A 12,837-nucleotide genomic window follows, 5' to 3' on the forward strand; every position below is an offset into this window, starting at 1 on the left:
TTAATTTTGGGGACCTCTTCATTTTCTTTCGATTTGCAAAGAAGTAAAAACACATAGCTCAGCAGCTTTGTGAGGCTCCAAAAAGGAGTGTTGTGAACATTAAGTAGGTTGTTTTTAAAAAACCGAAACTTTTGTTATTTTCTGGTCCCGCCCCGCCTACCTTCCTATAGCTTTGACTCTGACACATATTCAGGCCACTTTTTTTTTTTTCCAACCAGATCTTTTCTTCACGGTAATGTTTGATCCTTATCGGACAGAAATTATTACAGATGTCATTCAGTGAGCGGCTTAGCACTGGCCGTCGGCTTAAGGTGGGGAAACGCTGGGAACGAGATATGAAAAGGTCTACGTCTCCCAGGCAGACCCTTCTCACGTTCAACTGTGAGCGGGGCATCGGAGTTTAAAAATTTATTCAGAGCCCTTCTGGCCTTGTTTTATGGTTACTTCAGAGTTGCTTCATTTCACAATTATTTGAGGAAATGCGTCAAGGTGATTCACTATGGCTGATCTTTTTGAATCGATAATTTTTATTGTGGAGAATACTTTCAGTTCAGCAATGGTTCTCAGTCCTGTCTGCTAGGAAAGTCCTGTTCGCTAGGAAAGGTGAGGCGGACCAATGGATACAATGTCCTAAATTCATTTCAAATAGCCCCCAAACCTATTATGTAATTAGAATAGCCAAGTGTTATAAACATCTTTACTCCAAACCTTAAAAAGGGAAATTTAGAGGTTAATTTTAAGTCTTTAATTAAAATACTCCCAGAGTTGGAGTTAACATTTTTCTTTCAAATTGGTATTGTCTTAATAAGAAAAGTCACCACTGCAAACAGAATAAGTTATTTTATTACAAGAACAAAACAGACTTGCTAATTTTATGTCTAATTTCACCCATATTACAAATGCAAAGTATATATTATCATAGGATGTAGGTAACCGAACTCCAAAATATTGTGCATAAGTGAAATAAACTCAACTTCCAGAATTAGAAAGAACATTAAAGTATCTACAGTCATTATAAATAGTGCAAAGTATATACCATATCTACAATGCAGGGGGAGAGTATAAACATGTGAAAATGAGCTTCTTAAGGAACAGTTAGAACATTTGTTTGAACAGTTTAAAATATTAACAAGGGCACTCAAATACAGAACTAACCAAATCATTTATTTTTTCTCTTTTTTTAAAAAAAACTGTCGAGCTTCTTCCCAGGCCTCCTGAGGAAATCTGTTAGCCAGCTCAAGATAGTCTTGGGAACCAAGGGATTTTCCTGAGAAGAAAAAAAGATAATAAATTCTTTGAAGTTTAAGAAATTAAAATTATTTTGATATCTGACTACAAAATGGAGACATGCACTTCAAATAAACCATGATACAAATTTATATAAAGAAGGTAACTGATCTATTTTTATCTACCTACAGCATAAAATATACATATTTTAATCACAATTTATTTTGTGCTTCTAACATATTCAAACATTAATCCCTATGTAAAACATTACAAAAAAACCTGTTTTTGGACTCCAGAGTAAGAAAATAGGGGGAAATAAGTATGGTGATCCAAATAAAATGACAGTCATCTCTTCCATCCTTAAGTTAGCCTCAAAATGATATATCTGTATATAAACTTGACATTTGTCGTCTAAAATAGCCTAATTTAAAATATTTTAATTTAAATATGACTTTAAAAAATGCTCAAATCTGGCATTCAAGTCATCTAACAAAGTGGAGGGAATGAGTGAGAACTTTACTGGTTATCAATGTAGGCAAAGAAAACAACCTCCTAGCTGGGTAGTGATTAAGCAGCCAGTGTTTGAAAATCAGAATTCTCCTTTAGCAATAAGAATGTGGTGCTACCAGGAGCTGCTTTACACTTAGAATGTAGAGGTTTACCTGGGCAATGAACTAAAATGCCTTGAAACATTTCTGGGGACTTAAACTAAGCAAAAGGAGAACAGATGTCTAGTATGGAATAATTTTTTTTAACTTTTTGAATTATTTTTTAAAGAAAATTTCTTTTTAAAAAAATGTTTATTTATTTTTAAGAGAGAGAAGAAACTAAGCAGGGAAGGGGCAGAGAGAGAGGGAGACAGAAGATCCAAAGTAGGCTCTATGATGAAAGCAGCAATTCTGACGCGGGGCTCCAACTCACCTGAGCTGAAGTCGGTGCTCAACCCACTGAAACATCTAGGTGCCCTCACTTTTTTTTTTAAAACCAAGTAAGCATATTAAGAGCTGTCACCAATATAATGACTCTGAGAAATGCAGAGAACAGTTCTCCATTTGCTGTTTTACGGATTAAGCATACTGGAATTGGGGAAAGCGTGGATATCAAGAAGATGGGTCCTTGGAAAAGAAAGAAGGTTGAAACTCTCACAGGCCTCAACCCACCGAGCTGAGGCAGCTCTTGGGACTATGTTTGCCAGATATGTAGCAAATCGTGACTCATCCTTACAGTCAGGAGAAAGGAAGAAGAAAGAATGTCTGTACTTCTTACGGGCAAAAAAGTTGCTGTACAATTAAAAATACATTAGATTTTTCAAGGCATTTTCATATATTCAAAATTTAAAACACTGTTTTAAGAAATAGTAACAAATTATACTGATTTCACTCACTGCAGCCTCCAATAACTTAAAAAAAAAAAGGCTGTGACTGAGTCAGGGCAGTCCTGAACTTGCACACTAATTCTGGCTTAGACAAATGGTACTATGATGTTGATTTGAACTTCTGAAAAGGAACATAGCTTTCTGTTTACTTCTCTGAGTGTCTGAACCAATAAAACCTGACCTTTTTTTCATGATACTGGTACAGCTTTATATTCTTTTCTATGTACTTTTCAACATTTGCCCACTATAGATAATTGGTGTACGTGTGTGTATGTGTGTGTGTGTGTGTGTGTGTGTGTGTGTGTGTGTGTAAGAGAGAGAGAGAGAGAGAGGGAGGGAGGGAGGGAGAGAGAGAGGCGAGGGAGAGAAAGAGAGAGACTGTCCAAGGTGACAAGGTGACTCACCACCCCTCCAAGTAGGGGCTACTTGGTGGGTCACCTAGAGGGTCCTGTTGGGAGTGGGCCTCTGGCCACTTTAAGGAGTATCAAACTAATGGAAGAATTGGGGAAAAATCTGTATTAGGGCCTCATTAATCAAAGGTGCTGTCACAACAGCCAGACAAAGAGCCATTTGTACTTCTCAATTACAGTGTAGCAGAATATTTTTTAAAAGTAAAAATGTCCTTAATATTCTACATCTCCAGCTCTGATCATAGGAAGCACCTCAGCAGGAACACTACAGGAAAAAAAATGCTTGTAAATCATTTGGCCTCTGAACTCTTACTAATCTGATGTTCTTTTTTCTCCAAGTAAAACAATTTTACAGTTTTTATTTTCAATAAAAATATCCAAGTACTTGAATTTAAGGGGGAAAATATGGGGTATTATCATTCATAATTTTATTCTGAACACAGACAGGAAACCAAATCTATGTGATTTTAGCATTTATGTGAGTAATGTAGGCCAATATTAATGACCTGATTGTCTCCTGTATTACAAAGTGGCTCTTTAGCAATTATTCACTATTTGTTATATCTTGTATGAGGTGAATATAAATTACGTAAAGATGTTTTGTGCTTTTATTTTCAAAATTTCTCTGTATATTCTGATGCATTAATGCTTGATAACAAAATCAGTTTCTTTACTCATTGAATTATAATTGGTATCCGAATCTCAAATGTTTTAGGGTGATGTAATAAAATGATTTCTGTAATAGTTCCAGAGGGTGGAGTAAGAAACATGTCCATTCAGCTAACAAACATATGACATTTCATTTCAATAGGACGTACCTTTGGGCTGATAAAGCTGGTTATCTGCCTGACCTGAAGTCTGTACAAAATCCTGTGTGAGACAAGAAAAGTGTTTTTATACCAGTGCTATGAACAGAGAATTTCTCTGACAGCAGTTTTAAATGTGATTCTGAAGTCTAAAGACAACTATTTTTGCATGAATACTTTGGAGCCCAAATATAAAAGCTTAAGAAATTGATGTTCAGGTTCTCAATTTAAATCAAATAGTGATGACTCAAATCTTGGTACAGATCATCAGGGGCCAGAAACTACAACTTTATTTCAGCAAACTGAATGCTTTAGCCAAACTTGCTCTTAAAATATTGATAGATTTTTAACATTTTTTAAAAAAGCATAACTCTAAAAGCCCTTACATATTCTGCAGCTAAAAAAGACTAGTAATTTCACTTTTATGTAAATTTTCAGAGACCTATGACAAACTACCAGCTCCTATTTTTAGTATCATTTTCTAGTGACTATTAATAACCTAACACATGCAGACCTCAAAGAACCACATTATACACTAAAATCCACTATATATTTACTCCTTTGAGCATAATTATTTATAGAAAAGAAAATCTGATTTAATTTCACTAAATAACATGCTATCTCAAATAAGAAATTTCTGTAACATTTACAAAATGTGTGTGTCCAAATGTATGTTCAATTTGTTACATTTACATTAAATTCCATTTAAATGTGTGTTAAATAGCACAGAGAAAAGTTAGAAGGCTTTAAGATCAATACCAGATGAAAATAAGTAAAAATTTTTTACTTTAGATTCTGAAATCATTTGTATTTTCATAAACTGTTTTCCAAGTGGTTGAAAATGTGAGGGACTAAGTTCATACAGATGCAAAACTGTCTTTGCTCAACTATCACTGTCTTGGTTGGGGCCTCTCTGCTCATGTCATAAAAAAATTGCACATCACATCCCCCTCCCTGGCAGCCCATCCCCCTTCCCAGCCTTATTTTTCTCCATAGTACTTAACACCACCTGACATGCTATTTGTTTTACTTTTCTGTTTGATTCCCCCCACTTTAATGAAAGATCTATAAAGGCAGGAATTTTTATCTGTTTTATTCATTGGTGTATTCCTAGTGCCTAGAACAGTGCCCAGAACACCAGAGGCACTCAGAAATTACCTCCTGAATACAAGACTGAATTTTAAGATCAGTCTTAAAATACTCTATAGTGTATTTTTAAATTATTATTATTACTGTTATTATTTTAAGTTTATTTTTTTATTTTAAGAGAGAGTGCAGAGGAGGAGCAGAGAGAGAGGGAAACAGAGAACCCCAAGCAGGTTCTGTGCCTTCAGCACAGAGCCTGACCCAGGACTCGATCTCACAAATTGTAAGATCATGACCTGAGCCCAAACTAAGAGTGGGCTGCTTAACCGACTAAGCCACCCAGGCGCCCAAGTATTTTCTATTTAAATTTTAATCCTAAGCCTTTAAGAATATATGCAAAATCTTAAATGTTGCTATGATGGTTATGTAAGATCTTATTAAGGTTTTAATTTAACCATAAGATTTTTGTTTTGAAATCCATACCCTACCTGTGGATCTGCAGATCTTCGAAAAAATTTTCAGAAAACAGAACCCAGACTCAATCGGAACAACTAAGCTGAAAGTAAACATTTCTAAACACAATTGATCTAGTTGTATTTGTTAACTGATGGTCTAATAGAGGATAGTTTAAAAAACATAAACCACTAACTGCTGTCTAAGGTGAAGAAAGCTGGACTCTTTAGCCATCCCAACCAGCTGGGCACTATCACATCCTTTCAACAAAGATGCATGTATATTTGCCAGAATAAAGAAGAATACTGCTACAGAGCTCTGCTTTCTGTTTCATTGTTATTAACAGAAAACATTGTCTTTTAATCACACGTACATCATGGAACAAAAAAACATTGGTTTTATAGAACATTTCAAGGAAAATGGAAGATTTTCAGCAATGAATGATCTACAATGACAGAAAAAAAGTTGCAGGATTAGCTATTAGCAAATGTTAAAGAATAGCCAACTTGAGTTTCTATTGTCAGTTGACGCAGTTAATTTAGATGTGAAAATACTGCTTTATTTTGCTACAGCACTAATTCTGATTCTAGTCCTACAGAATTTTAACCGGATCAGAAAAATATAAGGCCATACTTACAATTGTTAGATTTTTAAAAAAGCAATATAGCAGGTTTTTATTACACACACGTGTGTGTACGAATCATACTTATTTTAAAACTTACAAATCAACTGAAGTTTTAACTGATTCTTCTTCAGCAATCCTTATCTATTCCCTGTAGCTGCACTAAAGGCAAGGTGAATGTAAATGTTAAAAGCCTTAAAGAAGTCTGGCAACCTTTTTAAAATGTTTCCTTGGTGTGGGTGTACCATTTCAACAACTGGAAAAATATCCTTTTCTTGAAGTCCTCCACGTTGAAGTTTACACCATTCAACCCTAGTTTTACTATCCTAATATTTTAGAAATTAATTTTCAAGCACATAAAAACGTGAAAAATTTTAAAGACATTGAGGATGGCAAGAATAAACAGCTGGTTCACTTTAACTTTGCAATTGCATTAGCTTCCACTCAAAGTCAGAGAATCAGGCATAACACAGAAGGTACCTGAATGAATGTGGCCAGTAAAACACAGCTCATCTCCTGCTCCAGAATGATCTTGTTCTGACGGTTGTTGTAACAAGCAGCGATAAGTGAGGGGAACAGCACTTTGATCAGTCGTGGGTCACTGAAGTACTGGAAGGGCAACTGGCAGAGTTTCTGCAGCACCGTGGGGTGGCGGCCAGACTGTACGATGACCTGAAACAGAAGAGGAAACCTAGGTCAACGGCCAAAAAGCTCTGCCTGCCCCTTTCTCCTCCACTCCCAACAGTGTCTGTAAGAACCATGGAGAACACACTGAAGGAGTGTAAGGAGAAAAAAAAAAAAAAAAAAAAAAGACTCCTAAGTGATATCTGTTCTTAAAGGAACAGAAAGTAAAGAAATCTCATTTCCCAACTTAAGGAAACGATTCCAAAAGTTCTGCGGCCATTTCTAGTCCACGATGAAGGGCTCGGCTGCCAGGCGGGAGAGGATTCAACATACAGACTCTGCTTTAACAAAGCGCCCGCCCGCCCTCCATCCTCCCTTTAAAACAGAGAAGTCCTATTCCTTGAAACCTGCAAAGAGCCCCCTCAGAAGAAAGATGCCCTCTCCCACTGCACTGCCTGCTGCGGTCTTCCCCTAACCAAGCTCCGGGGATATACTGACTGTTCTGTATATGCAGACAGGCCCTTGGAAAGAAAAGGGGACTGTAAGGGGAGTAGGAACAGTTTCAGCAAGCACAGGCTCCAAAAGATCCTTCCTCTGATCCACACTCCTTATCTGTGTTTCCATCAGTGCCATTGAGTCTAAAAGGAGAACTGTTTAGATAAATGAGACTCTTGTCTTGAGGCAGTCTAGGTTTACAAGTGTATATGTTTTAAGGAATGGGGCAATGCAATTAATGGGCTTGCAGGGAAGCCCTCCTAATTTACTCCCTGGGCCTACATGATAAACTAAGAAATGTCAAAATCGGATCTGTTTCAAGTAACCTTGATTAGATGGTTCTAATATGAAAGAACTGAAGGACCCGAAGCCCACTTCTTGGTATAAGAGGAAGCTCAGAGAATGCTGGGGACACTGTAAGAATCTAAGGTCAGGACTGTAAATTGTACTTGGAAAAACATAATTTTACAGGTACACACCCAGACAGGACTGCATTCAAATTAAAACCAGAAGGACAGAATGAAACAGCAGAGGCAGGAGAAACATAAATTACAGGGATTTACAAGTTTTCAAAGTACTTTTAACAATACTTTAAGAACATACTCTCAGATGATAATGCAGTTTGGTTTAAGGACAAAATCAACAAGGTAATAGTTCACATATTTTAGCTCAATAGCTAAAATGACATCAAAAACCCTTAGAGAATGTTGATAGGGACTTGTTAATACCTTCAAATCCAGCAGGAATTTTAAAGACTCAGTGTGACAATTCAGCACATGGCTGTGTGCTGCCTTTCCTGACACCGGCTGAGAAAAATATGTTCTATCGTCTATTTTATTGATAAAGCATTTACTTAAATCTTTATTTTAATTATTAGCAACAAATTTTGTAGCACAGCCAAATGATCACCACTTTAGAATTTATAATACCATTATTACACGTTTCTTTTCCCCCTTTGGACAAAAATGAAGAAGAAATTTTTTCTTTGGAACTTCATTGTTAAAATGCTATTATTGGAAGATTCACTAATTGGAAAGATATTAAATTGGCCAGTCTGGCTGGCACAGGCACAATGTTAACTCAAAGACGACAGTTCCTGGTTCCTGGTAAAAGGAGCACAGAACATGCAAACTTAACCAGAACTTACTCCATCTGGACTCCTGACCCTCACTGGAGTGAAAGCAAGCCCCTTGGGGGGCCTGTCAGTCCCCTCGAGGAACAGAGCTGACTATCAGTTGCCTGTTGAAGAAGTGAGTTTACAGAGGTCACCAGCAGTGTAGTGAATGACCTGCCAGAGGCCACTACTTTTAAGTCCCTGGAGTACGGGAAGACACAAATGGATGTAGGAGGTCTGGTTACCTTGGGCAGGGTGTTCTACCCACAGGACCACCCATGATAGAACTTGTTCAGGTTATAGGGAAGGGGTCCACCCAGGGTGGTAAAAGCCACACCCCCCGGCTTGGCTGTGAGCCAGAGTGGGACATCTCGTCGGCACTGTCCCTTGGACCACATTTCAGACATTGTGGGGAGACAGGATTAGGAAGTCCAGGAGGGGGCCAACCTATAGCACTGAGACTTGGTGGGTGAGACCACTTCCAGGTAATTCAGGTGGGCTTTTGGTACAGAGGGGTGGCGTTTCCGATGTCAATGAGCACTGCTGAATGGTCAGCTGAATTAGGCCAAGCACTTCCCACATGGGCAGGGAAGCAAGGCTGGGATGCATCATGACCTTGACACTCAGAGCCTTGGGCACCAGGAGAGAGTTGACTGAAAGGCTTTTGACAGATGAGCCTTTGGGGGATGAGGGCAAGGCTCAATTTTATCTCATCCAGTCACTGACTCCTAGGCCTTAGGGTGGTCAAACGTCCCCATGAACTGCTCAAGCATTCTAAAGTCGACAGAGTCATCATGGAACATGAAAGTCATGCTGAATGAATGAAATGGAAATAGCTAAAGAAAATCTCAGATTTATAATGATGTTTTCTCTCTCTATGCCCTCCTGATGGAGCTGTAACTAAATCAATAACTGCTGGTCTGTCACCTTTGTCCAGACAAAGGGCTGCTGATAAGGTCTAAGGTGAGTACCACTCTGAGCCTGGCCAGGCCACCTGCCCTTTCAGGGCACACAGGCCAACAAAAACATATAGGGGCTTCCCACGGAGGCCCTTTCCAGACCCATGCACCAGGAGAAAGGAGTGGCTTGGCTGTAAATTTCACTGGTGGCCACAGCCACCAGTTAGACAGCATGTAGGGAGCTGGTATGGCTCCATAATAATGAGAAAACCCTCTTTCAAATATGTCAACTTAAAAAAAATTTTTTTTTACATTAATTTATTTTTGAGTAAGAGAGAGAGAGAGAGAGAGAGAGAGCGCGTGCGCATGAGCAGGGGAGGGGCAGAGAGACAGGGAGACACAGAATCCAAAGTAGGCTCCACGCTCTGAGCTGTCAGCTGTTGAAGCAGGGCTCAAACCCATGAACCATGAGACCATGACCTGAGCTGAAGTAGGTTGCTCAGCCAAATGAGCTACCCAGGCGTACCTCAAATATGTCAACTTTGAGATGCAGAGCAGGGCTCTAAGAAAACCAAGGGAATTTCTAGCAACATTCAGATTAAAAGAAACTGAAATTGAACTTTCCACTTACTCTTAGGTGCACTTTTAAAATAGGTACTAACTAAAGAGCTAGGAGATCTGAGTTCTTGCCTTTACTCCAGGCATTCACTAGCTGTGTGACCCTGGGAAAATTGTTCAATTTTCCTAGTTTTCAAGGTGGAGAATTTTTTAGAAAAGTGAACTTTTCAGTGAAGTATAACACACACACACACACACACACACACACACACACACACACACACACTCATACACCTCTAAAGTGAATAGCTCAATTTTTACAAAGTGAATATACCTGTGTTGCCAGTACCCAAATAAAGAATGAGAACATGACCACAGGTGTTGGATCTTTAAATACATTCCTTCTCACTCAAAATTAGATTCCTATGTTTTGATGTTTTTTAAAGTATTTATTTTGAGAGAGAGTGTGAGTGGGGGAGGGGCAGAGAGAGGGAGGGAGAAAGAGAGGATGCCAAGCAGTCTCTGCACTGTCAGCACAGAGCCTGAAGCGGGGCTTGATTCCCATAAACTGTGAGATCATGATCTGACCTGAAATTAAGAATCAGATCTTAACCGACTGAGCCACCCAGGCACCCCCAGCTTCCTACATTTTGAATTTAAGATAAATCATACAGAAACTATTTGACTATACTAGAACATAAGGGAGAGTACTTCAAAGCCTTCTTGGATCCATTCTTAATCATTCTCTGGAGAGAGGACCATGGGCAGCACAGGCCCCTTCTCTTCAGCAGAGGCCAGTGGACATAATTCCAGAGTCAATGAAGAAGGGCATCTTTTATCCAATGCCTGGTATTCACCACCTTTTTCTTAACTATCACTGACAAGGGATTGGGGGGGGGGCTTGGGGAGGTGAGGGACCCCTATTCCCTCTTCTTTTTGGAACTACTGACAGCTGTGGGAAGAAGGGGCTTTAAAAGACAGAAAGTTACATGCTGCCAATGTGTGCTATAACCTAGTGGAAGGTCAGGAGAATCTGAATGCTAGTGTTAAGAGAGAGGGAGAGAGAAAGAATCCCAAGCAGGCTTTGCACTGTCAGTGCAGAGCCTGATGTGGGGCTTGAACCCACAAACCGGTGAGATCATGACCTGAGCCAAAATCAAGAGCTGGATGCTTAACTGACTGAGAAACCCAGGTGCACCTACCCCCAACCAAAAAAATTTTTTTTTTTTTACAAAGAATCTGGAGCAGACAAATGGACTGATTCTTTCATCTGCTGACCTCTGGTCCCCTTGTGCTTTCTACAAAGTAGTAAACATAGGTGAATTATAAGTTGGTTCACTGTGTGTGTGTGTGTGTGTGTGTGTGTGAGAGAGAGAGAGAGAGAGAGAGAGAGCGAGCGAGCGAGCGAGCGTGCCAAGAAAGAGCTCTAAATTCACTGGACACTTACCGAGTGCCTCCTGTGCCAGGTGCTATAGGAACATGGAGAAAATCCATGCTTTAGCTCTCAGGGAGATGAGGTATGTACACCAATGAGAATTGATACAAAGGAGACTGGGTCATCAGACAGCCAAGGATAAAGTATTAGGGGGCCCCATGGGAGGAAGAGATTACTTCTTAGGTAAATGTGGAAGGCTACACTGAGAAGGTGGGTTGGACTTTCAGGGCTGGATTGGTGGAAGAATTTTAGGTGGTGAGAAGCCCCCAGATTGAATACCAGCCTGTTTTTACTCTGTTCAGGCTGTCCTAACTGGGTGGTTGAAACAAGAGAAATTTATTTTCTCACAATTCTAGAGCCTGAAAGTCTAAGATCAGGGTGTCAGCAGGGTTGATGAAAGCTCTCTTCCTGGTTTGCAGACTGACACCTCCATCTGTCCTTTCTTTGGCGAGTATGCATGGAAGGAGAGATCTGTCTTCCTAGTCTTATAAGGCCACCAATCCTATCTCATTAAGACCCCACCCTTATGACTTCATTTAATCATAAGTAGTTTCTAACAGCCCAATCTCCAGGTACAGTCACACTGAGGGTTAGGGTACAAAATATGAATTTTGGGGGGATATGACTCAGTCTATAGCACAGCTCTGATTTCTCATTGCCCCTGGTCAGAATAATGTTTCACTAGAAAGACTGCCCTCTCTAACCATGTATATTTCAGATGGGTCATTTGTCTCTCAGTGGCCATAAGCCACGAATCTACAGGCTCAAGGATGCTTGCTATTAGGTAGCCCTGGGCTCTAATTCTGGCTCTGGTTAGCTAACTAATTTGAGCCTCAGGGTCCTTTCCATAAAATAGGGATAGATAATTCTGCACAGCAAAGGAAACAATCAACAAAACTATAAGACAACCTACTGAGTGGGAGAAGATATTTGTAAATGATATAAGGGTTTAGTATCCAAAATGTATAAAGAACTTATACAAATACCCAAAAAACAAATAACTGAATTAAAAAATGGGAAGAAGACATGAACAGATATATCCTCAAAGAAGGCATCCAGATGGCCAACAGACAATGAAAAGATGCTCATCATCACACAACATCAGGGAAATGCAAGTCAAACCCACAGTGAGATAGAACCTCACACCTGTCAGAATGGCTGAAATAAAAAACATAAGAGGGGTGCTTGGGTAGCTCAGTTGGTTAAACTTCTGACTCTTGGTTTTGGCTCATGATCCTAGGGTCATTGGATAGAACCCTGCATTGGGCTCTGTGCTGAGTGTGGAGCCTGCTTAAGATTCTCTTTCTCCTTCTACCCCCTCCCCTGCTCATGCATGCTCCCTTTAAAATAAAAACAACACACACACACACACACACACACACACACACACACACACACACACCAAATCACAAGAAACAAATTTGGAGAGGATGTGGAGAAAGGGGAACCCTCTTGCACTGCTGGTGGGAATGCAAACTGGTGAGGCCACTCTGGCAAACAGCATGGAGGTTCCTCAAAAAATTAAAAACAGAATTACCATATGATCCAGTAATTCCACGAGTGGGTATTTACCCAAAGAATATAAAAACACTAATTCGAAAAGATGCATGCACCCCTATGTTTACTGCAGCATTATTTACAATAGTCAAATTATGGAAGCAACCCAAGTGTCCTTTGATAGATAAATAGATAAAGAAGAGGCATACATATGTGATGGAATATTACTCAGCCAT

General features: G+C 39.4%; 1 protein-coding gene across 6 annotated transcripts in view; it reads right to left on the reverse strand.

Annotated features, from left to right (window-relative positions):
* Positions 1-821: 821 nt before the first annotated feature.
* Positions 822-12,837, reverse strand: part of SCAPER (S-phase cyclin A associated protein in the ER) — a 522,269-nt gene continuing 510,253 nt past the window's right edge. For all 6 annotated transcript variants that reach the window (XM_045448989.1, XM_045448990.1, XM_045448988.1 and 3 more), the window contains 3 exons: positions 6,460-6,651; positions 3,831-3,882; positions 822-1,267 (listed from right to left, as the gene is read on the reverse strand). In XM_045448989.1, the coding sequence (XP_045304945.1) occupies positions 1,164-1,267; positions 3,831-3,882; positions 6,460-6,651 (348 nt within the window). In that variant the 3' untranslated portion in view covers positions 822-1,163. The remainder of the gene's footprint in view (positions 1,268-3,830; positions 3,883-6,459; positions 6,652-12,837) is intronic.

The sequence above is a fragment of the Leopardus geoffroyi genome, chromosome B3 (genome assembly GCF_018350155.1).
Source record: "Leopardus geoffroyi isolate Oge1 chromosome B3, O.geoffroyi_Oge1_pat1.0, whole genome shotgun sequence".
Classification (NCBI taxonomy): Eukaryota; Metazoa; Chordata; class Mammalia; order Carnivora; family Felidae; genus Leopardus; species Leopardus geoffroyi.